Source organism: Saccoglossus kowalevskii, chromosome 2 (genome assembly GCF_978046115.1).
Source record: "Saccoglossus kowalevskii chromosome 2, keSacKowa6.1, whole genome shotgun sequence".
Lineage (NCBI taxonomy): Eukaryota > Metazoa > Hemichordata > Enteropneusta > Harrimaniidae > Saccoglossus > Saccoglossus kowalevskii.
In genome coordinates this window covers 42177440-42195906 of record NC_140642.1, presented here as the reverse complement: position 1 = coordinate 42195906, position 18467 = coordinate 42177440, and the positions used below count along the sequence as shown (strand labels likewise).

The following is an 18467-nucleotide window of genomic DNA, read 5'->3' as shown; positions in this document are numbered from 1 at the left end:
TATTTGAGCCTTAGAAATATTTTCTTTCACTCAGTACACGTCCATGCGTGGGAATTCTATTTAGCTTCATGGTCCTTTGGCTTGTCTTCTGCTTGGGGGGAAACAACAATAATTATACAAATCGTAAACTCAACACAATCAGGAAAAGAAACCCAGACAACCATGTTGTACTTCTGTTGAATACATTTTGTAGCAGTGCGTCACGTCGGAATATTGTCTAAAATAAAATATTCAATCCCAGCCAAATCTAGGTCAAAGGGTCAGATTGCGTGCATATAATTATAGATAGTTAAAACAAAAAGTATTTGAACTTTTGACGGTTGTTCAACATCTATGCAACCGTGATCTATGAAAACCAGAAAATTTTTAGTAGTCCGAATTGTTGCACGGTCGAAAATAAAACGGAAATTGACCGGTCAAAAGCGGAAGCGGTCAAGAGGTTTGGGGGAAATGAGTACAGTACTTCTTTGTTTGATGAAGCGATGCTGATGCCACATTGTCGCCGTAACGAGGCCACAATGAAGCGAAGCGATAATCGCCTAACTTTTTAATGTCGCGACATTGAAGCGATGCTGAAGCCATAACAATGCCATAATGATGCGATGCTGAAGCGAAGGTGAAGCTGAAGTGAAGCCAAAGCTTCTGCGAGAACTGTACTGTACTAATCATCGCATTTCAATGAAACTTGGTACATAGATGTCATATGACACTGCACAGACCTGATAGTTTTTATGGTAATATCAGTACATATAATTACCTAATTTGCATAATTAATTAATTTTCAGCTTTTGATATAAGTAGTGAGCATTAGATTTCAATGAAACTTGGTACTTACATACTCAAGGACTATGCAGAGATTGTTTCGGATAAATATTTGTGCGTATTAATCACCTAATTTGCATAATTAGTTAATTTTCAGCTTTTCCACGGGTATCTCAAGTACTAATCATCGCATTTCAATGAAACTTGGTACATAGATCCTTTAGGACTATGCAGAGACCTGATTAGTTTCAGGGTAAATAATTGTGCATATTAATTTCCTAATTTGCATAATTAATTTTCAGCTTTTCTACTGATATCTAAAGTACTAATCATCACATTTCAATGAATCTAGAATTATGCAGAGACCCAATTAGTTTTTGGTAAATATTTGTGCATATTAATCACCTAATTTGCATAATTAGCCAATTTCCAACTTTCACACTGATATCTCAGGTACTAGTCATCACATATCAATGAATGTTTATACATGGATGCTGTAGGACAATAGACAGACCTGGATAATTGTGGGTTAAAATCTGTACATATTAATTACCCAATTTGCATAATTAACCAATTTTAAGCTTTCACACTGATATCTAAAGTACTAATTTCCATTTTAATGAAACTTAGTACAAAGATGCTCTAGGACAATGTACAAACCTAATTAGTTTGGGGTAAAACTCTGTTCATATTATTTCCCTAATTAGCATAATAATTCATAATTTTTTGGTTCTAATCACATTTCAATTAAACTTGGTACATAGAGTTTTTGTTACATTGCGCAGACTTCATTAGTTTTACAATCATATCTATTCATGTTAATTTTCTGATTTGCATAATTAGTTTTCAGTAAGTAATTTCAAATTATATTTAGTGTGTCTCCAATACTCTCGGCACATGGGAGTTCTTTCTAAGCTTTCTTTTATTTGAAAATGTTGTATTTTGGACATGCTTTGTCAGTTGTCATTCAAACTTGGTACATAGATTATATATGTTAGGATACATGTCCATGATGATTTATTTCGCTATTGGATCAAAGATGGTCGACTGGCAGGCATTTTTTTTTTATGCGGTATCTTGGACGTGCTCCGTCAGTTTTTATTCAAATTTGGCACATACATGTACTTTATACATGTTACAATGCATGTCCATAACAATTTGTTTCAAAAATTGGTCAAGGATGGCCGTCTGACAGCCATCTGACTTTTTGGCCTTACTACTATATTTTCACAATTTATGTACCATTTTCATTTGTATTTGGCACATACATCATACATATCAGTGTGTTTCATAATCAGATCAAAGATGGTCGAAAAACGGCCGTTTTTATTTTTGGCTATATTACTACTACACGGAACACATGTTTTGATGTAAATAAACAATCTGTTGTATACGCCACTTGGAACTCAAGTTTCAAGGACACGCTCATGACAACCCCTCCATTTTAATACGACGAGCACAAAGAGAACTTTCAAAAATTTAACGGGGACTGTGTCATTTTCAATGACTTGTGTTCCAACTATATTACTATAAACAAAACTATACACTTTAAATTTGATAACTAACAGGGATTGTGACTTGCATGGCTTGTTGGTCATGCCTTCATCAGTATCTGGACTTAATTTGAAACTGTGTGCCTTCTAACAGGACTGATTATGTAAAATCAGCTTGTTGACTGGAAGGTCTGTCTTCAAGAAAGAAAAAAAAATGTATGTGACTTGAGGCATGAACAAAAATGTTGCTACCTGTGATTTCCTTCATATTTACAGTTATTTTGTTCATGAAATGTGAATTTTTATTTTTCTAAATTACAAATTCCATAACTAAGGTAAATGTATTTTAAAGATCACTATGACAATGTATGATTTTCTGTTGTTTGTGTGTCACTCCAGTGAATTAGCACAATGAGTTGTGTCACAGCAAATCTTTGTATCACACCAGTGAATTAGCACAATGAGTTGTGTCACAGCAAATCTGTGTCACGCCAGTGAATTGGCACAATGAGTTGTGTCACAGCAAATCTGTGTCACGCCAGTGAATTAGCACAATGAGTTGTGTCACAGCAAATCTATGTCACGCTAGTGAATTAGCTCAATGAGTTGTAACAGCAAATCTGTGTCACGCCAGTGTATTAGCACAATGAGTTGTCACAGCAAATCTGTCACGCCAGTGTATTAGCACAATGAGTTGTGTCACAGCAAATCTGTGTCACGCCAGTGTATTAGCACAATGAGTTGTGTCACAGCAAATCTGTGTCACGCCAGTGTATTAGCACAATGAGTTGTGTCACAGCAAATCTTTGTATCACACCAGTGAATTAGCACAATGAGTTGTGTCACAGCAAATCTGTGTGTCATGCCAGTGAATTAGCACAATGAGTTGTGTCACAGCAAATCTGTGTGTCACGCCAGTGAATTAGCACAATGAGTTGTGTCACAGCAAATCTTTGTATCACACCAGTGAATTAGCACAATGAGTTGTGTCACAGCAAATCTTTGTATCACACCAGTGAATTAGCACAATGAGTTGTGTCACAGCAAATCTGTGTGTCATGCCAGTGAATTAGCACAATGAGTTGTGTCACAGCAAATCTGTGTGTCACGCCAGTGAATTAGCACAATGAGTTGTGTCACAGCAAATCTGTGTCACGCCAGTGAATTAGCACAATGAGTTGTGTCACAGCAAATCTTTGTATCACACCAGTGAATTAGCACAATGAGTTGTGTCACAGCAAATCTTTGTGTCACGCCAGTGAATTGGCACAATGAGTTGTGTCACAGCAAATCTGTGTCACGCCAGTGAATTAGCACAATGAGTTGTGTCACAGCAAATCTATGTCACGCTAGTGAATTAGCGCAATGACTTGTCACAGCAAATCTGTGTCACGCCAGTGTATTAGCACAATGAGTTGTCACAGCAAATCTGTCACGCCAGTGTATTAGCACAATGAGTTGTGTCACAGCAAATCTGTGTCACGCCAGTGTATTAGCACAATGAGTTGTGTCACAGCAAATCTGTGTCACGCCAGTGTATTAGCACAATGAGTTGTGTCACAGCAAATCTGTGTGTCATGCCAGTGAATTAGCACAATGAGTTGTGTCACAGCAAATCTGTGTGTCACGCCAGTGAATTAGCACAATGAGTTGTGTCACAGCAAATCTTTGTATCACACCAGTGAATTAGCACAATGAGTTGTGTCACAGCAAATCTTTGTATCACACCAGTGAATTAGCACAATGAGTTGTGTCACAGCAAATCTGTGTGTCATGCCAGTGAATTAGCACAATGAGTTGTGTCACAGCAAATCTGTGTGTCACGCCAGTGAATTAGCACAATGAGTTGTGTCACAGCAAATCTGTGTCACGCCAGTGAATTAGCACAATGAGTTGTGTCACAGCAAATCTGTGTCACGCCAGTGAATTAGCACAATGAGTTGTCACAGCAAATCTTTGTATCACACCAGTGAATTAGCACAATGAGTTGTCACAGCAAATCTTTGTATCACACCAGTGAATTAGCACAATGAGTTGTGTCACAGCAAATCTGTGTGTCATGCCAGTGAATTAGCACAATGAGTTGTGTCACAGCAAATCTGTGTGTCACGCCAGTGAATTAGCACAATGAGTTGTGTCACAGCAAATCTGTGTCACGCCAGTGAATTAGCACAATGAGTTGTGTCACAGCAAATCTGTGTCACGCCAGTGAATTAGCACAATGAGTTGTCACAGCAAATCTTTGTATCACACCAGTGAATTAGCACAATGAGTTGTCACAGCAAATCTGTGTGTCACGCCAGTGAATTAGCACAATGAGTTGTGTCACAGCAAATCTGTGTGTCACGCCAGTGAATTAGCACAATGAGTTGTGTCACAGCAAATCTGTGTGTCACGCCAGTGAATTAGCACAATGAGTTGTGTCACAGCAAATCTGTGTGTCACTCCAGTGAATTAGCACAATGAGTTGTCACAGCAAATCTGTGTGTCACTCCAGTGAATTAGCACAATGAGTTGTGTCACAGCAAATCTGTGTGTCACTCCAGTGAATTAGCACAATGAGTTGTGTCACAGCAAATCTGTGTCACGCCAGTGAATTAGCACAATGAGTTGTCACGCCAGTGAATTAGCACAATGAGTTGTCACAGCAAATCTTTGTATCACGCCAGTGAATTAGCACAATGAGTTGTCACAGCAAATCTTTGTGTCACACCAGTGAATTAGCACAATGAGTTGTCACAGCAAATCTTTGTATCACACCAGTGAATTAGCACAATGAGTTGTCACGCCAGTGAATTAGCACAATGAGTTGTCACAGCAAATCTTTGTATCACACCAGTGAATTAGCACAATGAGTTGTCACAGCAAATCTTTGTAATCACACCAGTGAATTAGCACAATGAGTTGTCACACCAGTGAATTAGCACAATGAGTTGTGTCACAGCAAATCTGTGTGTCACGCCAGTGAATTAGCACAATGAGTTGTGTCACAGCAAATCTGTGTGTCACGCCAGTGAATTAGCACAATGAGTTGTCACAGCAAATCTTTGTGTCACACCAGTGAATTAGCACAATGAGTTGTCACAGCAAATCTTTGTGTCACACCAGTGAATTAGCACAATGAGTTGTCACAGCAAATCTTTGTGCGTCACTTAGTTAATACACTACTGAAGGTAATATTCATTAGTTTAAATATTATTCAGTGTGAAGCAGGCATGGTAATTTTTGTTATCATATAAATTGCAGAGTTTAACTTTGTTTTCTTTTACTTGGCAGATTATTAGGAGATATGAAAGTCAAAGCTTGTGAAGGCAAGATAACATTACCAGTGTACTTGAACCACACAAGATCTGAATTGCTGTTTACTGTTGACTTAGCACCAGCTACAGATGTTAAAGCTGATACATTCTGTGAACGTGGTGTTGCCTTGCTTTGCTCTGGAGCTTTCCAGTAGAAATCAATATCATTCTGAAAAATTGCATTTTAAAATTTTTAGGAAATTGAATCAAGCAGATAATGTGTAGAAATTAAATTTATTAATATTTGATATGCATGCTTTCATGATAATCAAACTTATAGATTTATATGGCAGTATATTAAAAGATTGCATCATCGTATCATAAAAATTGTGTTTAATCACATTAAGAATATATCATGTGCTTTGACTAAACAGTTTGTTACAGTAGTAATGGTGACCAGTTAAAAAATGTTCTTCAAATAATTGTATAATGTGTTTTAAATTTAGATTAAATTGTATTGAAGGATTCTGAACAGTAAAAACATATTTTCTTGCAATGTCGCTCCTCCATAAAATATCAAACGCTGTGATTCATTAGATTTTGCATTAGTAATAAAATATAGAACCCCAAGAATGCAATGTACTTGTATGTGCTTATCAGTGTTTAATGATTGTTCAATTTTGCCTTCATTTGTGTTCTATATTTCACTGAAAGTCTTCATTGAGTAACGTGGCATCATTGGTGAGGTATTCATGTCAGATCCTGAACAGATATTTTGAGTGCAGGTCAAATTGCATCATTTGTTGAGGACTTTCAATAAAATATCAATGTATTTGTTTTTTGGTCTAGCTCGGTAGAATAAAATTAGTTGTATGCAAAAAGAGCGTTCTTTATATCTTGTCCTACTCTAGAGCATGGAACAAATGTATTGTTCAGATGAAAAGAAAGGGAAAGAGGGAAGGTGTGGTATTGTGCTCTGTGGGAAGGAAGGTGGTGTATGTGGGTGCAATGTAATGTATATGGGGAGGAAGGAAGGAAGGTGGTGTAGGTGGATGTAATGTAATGCATATGGGGAGGAAGGTGGTGCAGGTGGGTGCAATGTAATGTATATGGGGAGGAAGGAAGGTGGTGTAGGTGGGTGCAATGTAATGCATATGGGAAGGAAGGAAGGAGGTGGATGTAATGTAATGCATATGGGGAGGAAGGAAGGTGGTGTATGTGGGTGTAATGTATATGGGGAGGAAGGAAGGTGGTGTAGGTGGGTGTAATGTATATGGGGGAGGAAGGAAGGTGGTTTAGGTGGGTGCAATGTAATGCATATGGGGAGGAAGGAAGGTGGTTTAGGTGGGTGCAATGCATATGGGAAGGAAGGTGGTGTAGGTGGGTGTAATGTAATGTATATGGGGAGGAAGGAAGGTGGTGTAGGTGGATGTAATGTAATGCATATGGGGAGGAAGGAAGGTGGTGTATGTGGGTGTAATGTATATGGGAAGGAAGGTGGTGTAGGTGGGTGTAATGTATATGGGGGAGGAAGGAAGGTGGTTTAGGTGGGTGCAATGTAATGCATATGGGGAGGAAGGAAGGTGGTTTAGGTGGGTGCAATGCATATGGGAAGGAAGGTGGTGTAGGTGGGTGTAATGTATATGAGTAGGAAGGTGGTTTAGGTGTAATGCATATGGGAAGGAAGGTGGTGTAGGTGGGTGTAATGTATATGGGGAGGAAGGAAGGTGGTGTAGGTAGGTGCAATGTAATGTATATGGGAAGGAAGGTGGTGTAGGTGGGTGCAATGTAATGCATATGGGGAGGAAGGTGGTGTAGGTGGGTGCATTGTAATGCATATGGGGAGGAAGGAAGGTGGTGTAGGTGGGTGCAATGTAATGCATATGGGGAGGAAGGAGGGTTGTGTTGGTGGCTGCAATGTAATGTATATGGGGAGGAAGGAAGGTGGATTAGGTGGGTGCAATGTAATGCATATGGGAAGAAAGGTGGGTGGCAATGTAATGCAGGTGGGAAGGAAGCGGTGTAGGTTGGTCCATTGTAATGCAGGTGGGAAGGAAGCGGTGTAGGTGTGTGTAATGTATACAGGTGGGAAGGAAGCGGTATAAGAGGATGTAATGCAGGTGGGAAGGAAGCGGTGTAGGTGGGTGTAATCTATACAGGTGGGAAGGAAGCGGTGTAGGTGGGTCCATTGTAATGCAGATGGGAAGGAAGCGGTGGATGTAATGTAATGCAGGTCGGAAGGAAGCGATGTAGGTGTGTGTAATGTAATACAGGTGAGAAGCAAGCGGTGTAGGTGGGTGTAATGTATACAGGTGGGAAGGAAGCGGTGTAGGTGGGTGTTATGTATACAGGTGGGAAGGAAGCGGTATAGGAGGATGTAATGCAGGTGGGAAGGAAGCGGTGTGGGAGGATGTAATGCAGGTGAGAAAGAAGCTGTGTAGGTGGGTGTAATGTATACAGGTGGGAAGGAAGCGGTATAGGAGAATGTAACGCAGGTGGGAAAGAGGCTGTGTATGTGTGTGTAATGTATACAGGTGGGGAGGAAACGGTGTGTGTGTGTATGTAATGTATACAGGTGGGAAGGAAGTGATGTAGGTGGGTGTAATGTATACAGTTGGGAAGGAAGCGGTGTAGGTGGGTGTTATGTATACAGGTGGGAAGGAAGCGGTATAGGAGGATGTAATGCAGGTGGGAAGGAAGCGGTGTGGGAGGATGTAATGCAGGTGAGAAGGAAGCTGTGTAGGTGGGTGTAATGTATACAGGTGGGAAGGAAGCGGTATAGGAGAATGTAACGCAGGTGGGAAAGAGGCTGTGTATGTGTGTGTAATGTATACAGGTGGGGAGGAAACGGTGTATGTGTGTGTAATGTATACAGGTGGGAAGGAAGTGATGTAGGTGGGTGTAATGTATTACAGGTGGGAAGGAAGTGATGTAAGTGGGTTCAATGTAATTTAGATGGGAAGGAAGCGGTGTAGGTGGGTGTAATGTAATGCAGGTGGGAAGGAAGTGCTGTAGGTGGGTGTAATGTATACAGGTGGGAAGGAAGCGGTGTAAGATGATGTAATGTAGGTGGGAAGGAAGCGGTGTAGGTGGGTGTAATGTAATGCAGGTGTGGAAGGAAGTGGTGTAGGTGGGTGTAATCTATGCAGGTGGGAAGGAAGTGGTGTAGGCGGGTCCATTGTAATGCAGGTGGGAAGGAAGCGGTGTAGGTGGGTCCATTGTAATGCAGGCGGGAAGGAAGCGGTGGATGTAATGTAATGCAGGTGGGAAGGAAGCGATGTAGGTGGGTGTAATGTAATACAGGTGGGAAGGAAGCGGTGTAGGTGGGTGTAATGTAATGCAGGTGGGAAGGAAGCACTGTAGGTGGGTGTAATGTATACAGGTGGGAATGAAGTGGTGTAAGAGGATGTAATGCAGGTGGGAAGGAAGCGGTGTAGGTGGGTGTAATCTATACAGGTGGGAAGGAAGCGGTGTAGGTGGATCCATTGTAATGCAGGTGGGAAGGAAGCTGTGGATGTAATGTAATGCACGTCAGAAGGAAGTGATGTAGGTGGATGTAATGTAATGCAGGTGGGAAGGAAGCGGTGTAGGTGGGTGTAATGTAATGCAGGTGTGGAAGGAAGCGGTGTAGGTGGGTGTAATCTATGCAGGTGGGAAGGAAGCGATGTAGGTGGATGTAATGTAATGCAGGTGTGGAAGGAAGCGGTGTAGGTGGGTCCATTGTAATGCAGGTGGGAAGGAAGCAGTGGATGTAATGTAATGCAGGTGGGAAGGAAGCGATGTAGGTGGGTGTAATGTATACAGGTGGGAATGAAGCGGTGTAAGAGGATGTAATGCAGGTGGGAAGGAAGCGGTGTAGGTGGGTGTAATGTATACAGGTGGGAATGAAGCGGTGTAAGAGGATGTAATGCAGGTGGGAAGGAAGCGGTGTAGGTGGGTGTAATCTATACAGGTGGGAAGGAAGCGTTGTAGGTGGGTCCATTGTAATGCAGGTGGGAAGGAAGCTGTGGATGTAATGTAATGCACGTCGGAAGGAAGCGATGTAGGTGGATGTAATGTAATGCAAGTGGGAAGCAAGCAGTGTAGGTGGGTGTAATGTATACAGGTGGGAATGAAGCGGTGTAAGAGGATGTAATGCAGGTGGGAAGGAAGCGGTGTAGGTGGGTGTAATCTATACAGGTGGGAAGGAAGCGTTGTAGGTGGGTCCATTGTAATGCAGGTGGGAAGGAAGCGATGGATGTAATGTAATGCAGGTCGGAAGGAAGCGATGTAGGTGGGTGTAATGTAATACAGGCGAGAAGCAAGCGGTGTAGGTGGGTGTAATGTATACAGGTGGGAAGGAAGCGGTGTAGGTGGGTGTTATGTATACAGGTGGGAAGGAAGCGGTATAGGAGGATGTAATGTAATGCAGGTGGGAAGGAAGTGATGTAGGTGGGTGTTATGTATACAGGTGGGAAGGAAGCGGTATAGGAGGATGTAATGTAATGCAGGTGGGAAGGAAGTGATGTAGGTGGGTGTTATGTATACAGGTGGGAAGGAAGCGGTATAGGAGGATGTAATGTAATGCAGGTGGGAAGGAAGCGGTGTAGGTGGGTGTTATGTATACAGGTGGGAAGGAAGCGGTATAGGAGGATGTAATGTAATGCAGGTGGGAAGGAAGTGATGTAGGTGGGTGTATTGTATACAGGTGGGAAAGAAGCGGTGTAAGTGGGTGTTATGTATACAGGTAGGAAAGAAGCGGTATAAGAGGATGTAATGCAGGTGGGAAGGAAGCGGTGTAGGTGGGTGTAATCTATGCAGATGGGAAGGAAGCGGTGTAGGTGGGTCCATTGTAAAGCAGATGGGAAGGAAGCGGTGGATGTAATGTAATGCAGGTGGGAAGGAAGCGGTGTAGGTGGGTCCATTGTAATGCAGATGGGAAGGAAGCGGTGGATGTAATGTAATGCAGGTGGGAAGGAAGCGGTGTAGGTGGGTCCATTGTAATGCAGGTGGGAAGGAAGCGGTGGATGTAATGTGATGTAGGTGGATTTAATGTAATGCAGGTGGGAAGGAAGCGGTGTAGGGTTGTGTAATGTATACAGGTGGGAAGGAAGTGATGTAGGTGGGTGTAATGTAATACAGGTGGGAAGGAAGTGATGTAGGTGTGTGTAATGTAATGCATATGGGGAGGAAGCGGTGTAGGTGGATGTAATGCAATGCAGGTGGGAAGGAAGCGGTGTAGGTTGGTCCATTGTAATGCAGGTGGGAAGGAAGCGGTGTGGATGTGTGTAATGTAAACAGGTGGGAAGGAAGTGATGTAGGTGGGTGTAATGTAATACAGGTGGGAAGGAAGTGATGTAGGTGTGTGTAATGTATACAGGTGGGAAGGAAGTGATGTAGGTGGGTGTAATGTAATACAGGTGGGAATGAAGCGGTGTAAGAGGATGTAATGCAGGTGGGAAGGAAGCGGTGTAGGTGGGTGTTATGTATACAGGTGGGAAGGAAGCGGTATAGGAGGATGTAATGTAATGCAGGTGGGAAGGAAGTGATGTAGGTGGGTGTTATGTATACAGGTGGGAAGGAAGCGGTATAGGAGGATGTAATGTAATGCAGGTGGGAAGGAAGTGATGTAGGTGGGTGTTATGTATACAGGTGGGAAGGAAGCGGTATAGGAGGATGTAATGTAATGCAGGTGGGAAGGAAGCGGTGTAGGTGGGTGTTATGTATACAGGTGGGAAGGAAGCGGTATAGGAGGATGTAATGTAATGCAGGTGGGAAGGAAGTGATGTAGGTGGGTGTATTGTATACAGGTGGGAAAGAAGCGGTGTAAGTGGGTGTTATGTATACAGGTAGGAAAGAAGCGGTATAAGAGGATGTAATGCAGGTGGGAAGGAAGCGGTGTAGGTGGGTGTAATCTATGCAGATGGGAAGGAAGCGGTGTAGGTGGGTCCATTGTAAAGCAGATGGGAAGGAAGCGGTGGATGTAATGTAATGCAGGTGGGAAGGAAGCGGTGTAGGTGGGTCCATTGTAATGCAGATGGGAAGGAAGCGGTGGATGTAATGTAATGCAGGTGGGAAGGAAGCGGTGTAGGTGGGTCCATTGTAATGCAGGTGGGAAGGAAGCGGTGGATGTAATGTGATGTAGGTGGATTTAATGTAATGCAGGTGGGAAGGAAGCGGTGTAGGTGTGTGTAATGTATACAGGTGGGAAGGAAGTGATGTAGGTGGGTGTAATGTAATACAGGTGGGAAGGAAGTGATGTAGGTGTGTGTAATGTAATGCATATGGGGAGGAAGCGGTGTAGGTGGATGTAATGCAATGCAGGTGGGAAGGAAGCGGTGTAGGTTGGTCCATTGTAATGCAGGTGGGAAGGAAGCGGTGTGGATGTGTGTAATGTAAACAGGTGGGAAGGAAGTGATGTAGGTGGGTGTAATGTAATACAGGTGGGAAGGAAGTGATGTAGGTGTGTGTAATGTATACAGGTGGGAAGGAAGTGATGTAGGTGGGTGTAATGTAATACAGGTGGGAATGAAGCGGTGTAAGAGGATGTAATGCAGGTGGGAAGGAAGCGGTGTAGGTGGGTGTAATCTATACAGGTGGAAGGAAGCGGTGTAGGTGGGTCCATTGTAATGCAGGTGGGAAGGAACCAGTGGATGTAATGTAATGCAGGTGGGAAGGAAGTGATGTAGGTGTGTGTAATGTAATACAGGTGGGAAGGAAGCGGTATAGGAGGATGTAATCAGGTGAGAGGGAAACTGTGTAGGTGGGTGTAATGTAATGGAGATTCAGAATGACCCCAAATCTCGCTACCATATTGAATTTTTGTATCAAATATTTTAAAACATAGAGAAATAGGCACTGATCCAGACTTAACAAAACATAGAGAAATAGACACTGATCCAGACTTAACAAAACATAGAGAAATAGGCACTGATCCAGACTTAACAAAACATAGAGAAATAGGCACTGATCCAGACTTAACAAAACATAGAGAAATAGGCACTGATGCAGACTTAACAAAACATAGAGAAATAGGCACCGATCCAGACTTAACAAAACAGAGAAATAGGCACCGATCCAGACTTAACAAAACATAGAGAAATAGGCACTGATCCAGACTTAACAAAACATAGAGAAATAGGCACTGATTCAGACTTAACAAAACATAGAGAAATAGGCACTGATCCAGACTTAACAAAACATAGAGAAATAGGCACTGATCCAGACTTAACAAAACATAGAGAAATAGGCACTGATCCAGACTTAACAAAACATAGAGAAATAGGCACTGATCCAGACTTAACAAAACATAGAGAAATAGGCACTGATCCAGACTTAACAAAACATAGAGAAATAGGCACTGATCCAGACTTAACAAAACATAGAGAAATAGGCACTGATCCAGACTTAACAAAACATAGAGAAATAGGCACTGATCCAGACTTAACAAAACATAGAGAAATAGGCACTGATCCAGACTTAACAAAACATAGAGAAATAGGCACTGATCCAGACTTAACAAAACATAGAGAAATAGGCACTGATCCAGACTTAACAAAACATAGACAAATAGGCACTGATCCAGACTTAATAAAACATAGAGAAATAGGCACTGATCCAGACTTAACAAACATAGAGAAATAGGTATTGATCCAGACTTAACAAAACATAGAGAAATAGGCACTGATCCAGACTTAACAAAACATAGAGAAATAGGCACTGATCCAGACTTAACAAAACATAGAGAAATAGACACTGATCCAGACTTAACAAAACACAGAGAAATAGGCACTGATCCAGACTTAACAAAACATAGAGAAATAGACACTGATCCAGACTTAACAAAACAATGAGAAATAGGCACTGATCCAGACTTAACAAAACATAGAGAAATAGGCACTGATCCAGACTTAACAAAACATAGAGAAATAGGCACTGATCCAGACTGAACAAAACATAGAGAAATAGACACTGATCCAGACTTAACAAAACATAGAGAAATAGGCACTGATCCAGACTTAACAAAACATAGAGAAATAGGCACTGATCCAGACTTAACAAAACATAGAGAAATAGGCACTGATCCAGACTTAACAAAACATAGAGAAATAGGCACTGATCCAGACTTAACAAAACATCGAGAAATAGGCACCGATCCAGATTTAACAAAACATAGAGAAATAGGCACTGATCCAGACTGAACAAAACATAGAGAAATAGGCACTGATCCAGACTTGACAAAACATAGAGAAATAGGCACTGATCCAGACTTAACAAAACATAGAGAAATAGGCACTGATCCAGACTTAACAAAACATAGAGAAATAGGCACTGATCCAGACTTAACAAAACATAGAGAAATAGGCACTGATCCAGACTTAACAAAACATAGAGAAATAGGCACTGATCCAGACTTAACAAAACGTAGAGAAATAGGCACTGATCCAGACTTAACAAAACATAGAGAAATAGGCACTGATCCAGACTTAACAAAACATAGAGAAATAGGCACTGATCCAGACTTAACAAAACATAGAGAAATAGGCACTGATCCAGACTTAACAAAACATAGAGGAATAGGCACTGATCCAGACTTAACAAAACATAGAGAAATAGGCACTGATCCAGACTTAACAAAACATAGAGAAATAGGCACTGATCCAGACTTAACAAAACATAGAGAAATAGGCACTGATCCAGACTTAACAAAACATAGAGAAATAGGCACTGATTCAGACTTAACAAAACATAGAGAAATAGGCACTGATCCAGACTTAACAATACATAGAGAAATAGGCACTGATCCAGACTTAACAAAACATAGAGAAATAGGCACTGATCCAGACTTAACAAAACAGAGAGAAATAGGCACTGATCCAGACTTAACAAAAGACTTAATAAAACATAGAGAAATAGGCACTGATCCAGACTTAACAAACATAGAGAAATAGGTATTGATCCAGACTTAACAAAACATAGAGAAATAGGCACTGATCCAGACTTAATAAAACATAGAGAAATATGCACTGATCCAGACTTAACAAACTTAGAGAAATAGGTAGTGATCCAGACTTAACAAAACATAGAGAAATAGGCACTGATCCAGACTTAACAAAACATAGAGAAATAGGCACTGATCCAGACTTAACAAAACATAGAGAAATAGGTACTGATCCAGACTTAACAAAACATAGAGAAATAGGCACTGATCCAGACTTAACAAAACATAGAGAAATAGGCACTGATCCAGACTTAACAAAACATAGAGAAATAGGCACTGATCCAGACTTAACAAAACATAGAGAAATAGGCACTGATCCAGACTTAACAAAACATCGAGAAATAGGCACCGATCCAGACTTAACAAAACATAGAGAAATAGGCACTGATCCAGACTGAACAAAACATAGAGAAATAGGCACTGATCCAGACTTAACAAAACATAGAGAAATAGGCACTGATCCAGACTTAACAAAACATAGAGAAATAGGCACTGATCCAGACTTAACAAAACATAGAGAAATAGGCACTGATCCAGACTTAACAAAACATAGAGAAATAGGCACTGATCCAGACTGAACAAAACATAGAGAAATAGGCACTGATCCAGACTTAACAAAACGTAGAGAAATAGGCACTGATCCAGACTTAACAAAACATAGAGAAATAGGCACTGATCCAGACTTAACAAAACATAGAGAAATAGGCACTGATCCAGACTTAACAAAACATAGAGAAATAGGCACTGATCCAGACTTAACAAAACATAGAGAAATAGGCACTGATCCAGACTTAACAAAACATAGAGAAATAGGCACTGATCCAGACATAACAAAACATAGAGAAATAGGCACTGATCCAGACTTAACAAAACATAGAGAAATAGGCACTGATCCAAACTTAACAAATCATAGAGAAATAGGCACTGATCCAGACTTAACAAAATATAGAGAAATAGGCACTGATCCAGACTTAACAAAACATAGAGAAATAGGCACTGATCCAGACTTAACAAAACATAGAGAAATAGGCACTGATCCCGAAAACTAATAATGCATTAAAATCCAACAAATTGCCTGGTCTTTCTCTAAAACTATTCAAACATTTGTTCCTATGAGCTCAAAATAACGCCATGGGCACTTTTCAAATACAATTCTCAACGTGGGTTACTTTCCGGACTAAGGCAGTGGTAGTCCTCTTACACAAAAAACAAAAAGATGAAAACAATTACAGGGGTATATTTTTGCTCCCATCAATTACTACAGTTTGATGTCAATTTTCTTTACGGGGATCGATGTAAATTCGCTTAATGTGAATGAAAAAGCGGGGTTCAGGAAAAAAACTATTCCACCGTAGATAATCTTTTAATTGTGGGCAGTATCGTTGTGAACTGAGAACTATTTTAATAGTTATTTAGGACTACGATTACCAAATATTATGAACTGAAAACAGACTTCTCAAGGTAGAGTGAACCAAGTGAGTATCGGTCACCAAATCCGGGGAGGAGAATAACGCATGCACTGGAGAGGAGTACTTGTAACTGAGATGTTTTATACTCAACTGCCAGGCCTGGAACTGAGTCTAAGTAGTCACGAGATGTTCCATACAATGTATCAATATCATTATGCAAATAAGTAAATTAAATCACATTCTTTTATAACCGATTTGAAAGTTAATGATTGTAAAGTTTTGAAACTCGTGTACAAAAATACCATGTTGTGCGTCAGAACAACCGATTTTGGTTTCTTAAAACGAATGATTTGATTTTCCCGACGTTTACACATATATACTTTCACAAAACACAGATAAAAATCTATGGCTAGTAAAATACTATTCGCACAAAAAAGGTAAAATATTCGTGAAAATGGGATTTTTGAGTAGTTTATCGTTGGTCCTCACCATATCTCAAAATTTTGTTTGATTACTTTTGCGGAATAGAATCAAGAATTATTAGGACATTCTGGTGATTGTTGTTTTTCATGATTCGAGAAGCGAAAGATTATTTTTCACAAATATTGTAAATACATATAATTCTGTTGTAAGTGGTGAGTTGGGTCGGTATGATCCCTGGATCAACGGCATAATGGGATGACTGCATAGCAAATCAATGCAAATGTTTTGGGCCAAACAGATGAACCAGACACAAACTATTACTGACATGGAATTTCTTTTATCTGTAAAGAATCAAATTACTAACTTGGCTTGGCTTGGTAAAATGCTAATGTATTCTCTCGCGGCCTTGGTTCACCGTTGGGCTGCGAATAAAAAATTGCAAAACATCATTTCAATGCCTGAGAAGATATTGATTAGCAGCACTGGCAAAAAGTTGAATAAATTAAATATTAATGATCGAATCTGCATAGGTGTTTGGTCTGCAATTGAAGACAGGTACAAGTTATGCATTGAATTCAAATAGATAACAACTCCCTCAGAGTAAATTGCTTAGTATAAAAGTTTGCTTTCAGGAATCGAGATACGTATATGTTTTCATGTTATTATTTAGTTTTGATGTCATCTGAACTTTTGTTGTATACTTTTGTGCCGCTGGTATAGTGCGTTAATATGTACTAAGTAGTTCTAATAAGACTAGACCGCTTGAAATCGGGGGGGGGGGGCTGTTCATATGCTCTTTTCTCAATATGCCGATACTATTTCAACTATGCATGTGCATGTTTTAGACACTTAATAATAGTGTTATTCAGTTGAGATCAAATAATCTTAAATTAAAAGGTTTGTAAGGTCACTTTATACGACTTATTTACAAAAGTATTTTAGGAAATGAACCGCTGTAAGCTTAGTTCTCAGACCGTGTGGCGGACCATTTTCGAACTGTGAGAAATTGCTTAAGTGTAAAAATGGACCTTGGCTCTTTTTAGCAGTTGAATTCAAACACATTGTTAATATACTCTTGAAATAGCACAGAGAAATAAGAACGATGTTTAATCGTAAATATCGAAAGTAGCGGAGATAGTATGTAGTGTGTGCACTCCGAGATGCTGTATTGTTGGACTTACAAAAATGACAACTTAGCTCGATGCTCATTTCTTTGTTACTTCGAGTTTACCAGAGTTACGTGCAACACATATTGTTGTTAGTTCGAAGTGCGGTTTTAGATTATTAAATATAGACGTTAAACAGCAACAAATATGTATATTACCCGTAACTCGAAGTTTGGTTTAATCATGATTGCATCATTGCATAGTTTAGGTAGTGCACCGCCATAAAAGCGTAGTAAAAATTTATCACAGTAAATCATTAAAAAAACAGTACATATCAGTTTTTTTTAGCATAGGTCACGGAACAAAGTTCAAGATATGATGAAATGTTCCTGCTACAGGAACCAATTGTGAATCACTCAAAAGACGCATGCTTGATTACTGTTCATGGTCGTTTCGTCACGTGGCAAAATTAGTTTGGTGGCCATATATTTTTAGAGTCGACAAAGGGTGTTTTCGTGAGCTGTAATCAGTTGTTTTTATTTTCGTAATAATGTAATTTAAATAAATAAAAAAACGTAAATTCGTAGACGTAGATGTGTAAAATGTAATTAGCTATTTTATTCGTGTAATTTGTACAAATATCTTATTTTTTTTAAACAACATAAAGCATTTTCCACATTAAATTTTATTCTTCTGAACACAAATGATCAAGTATATTTATAAAAATGTAAAATGTAATTAGGAAATTGTTTTATCTGTAAAAACCTATTTTTTACTGTGAATAAAACTTTTCATTTTATATCCTGTAAAAACGTAAAATGCATTTTTTATTTCCTGTAACCTGTACCAGAATTTCAGAATTTTGAACATTACAGTAATCCAACGCGAAGGGCAAGCGAAAAATTCACACTCTCGTAAATAGTTGCAGCGTCAGCAAAAATAAGAAAGCGTTTATAATCAGTTGATTATGGCCGTAACATTTCTAATTTATTTGACACGTTGGTTTGAGCGTTGTACATGTATCATGCAAAGTGCGTAGTCTGAAAACTGACGAG

At 40.0% G+C, this 18467-nt stretch overlaps 1 protein-coding gene across 4 annotated transcripts in view; it reads left to right on the top strand.

The window, feature by feature from the left end:
• The window catches only part of LOC100379078 (cytoplasmic dynein 1 heavy chain 1-like), a 127227-nt gene extending 120852 nt beyond the window's left edge, over window positions 1-6375 (top strand). For all 4 annotated transcript variants that reach the window (XM_085495740.1, XM_085495730.1, XM_085495735.1 and 1 more), the window contains one exon: window positions 5532-6375. In XM_085495740.1, coding sequence (XP_085351866.1) covers window positions 5532-5709 — 178 coding nt within the window. In that variant the 3' untranslated portion in view covers window positions 5710-6375. The remainder of the gene's footprint in view (window positions 1-5531) is intronic.
• The last annotated feature ends 12092 nt before the right edge of the window (window positions 6376-18467 follow it).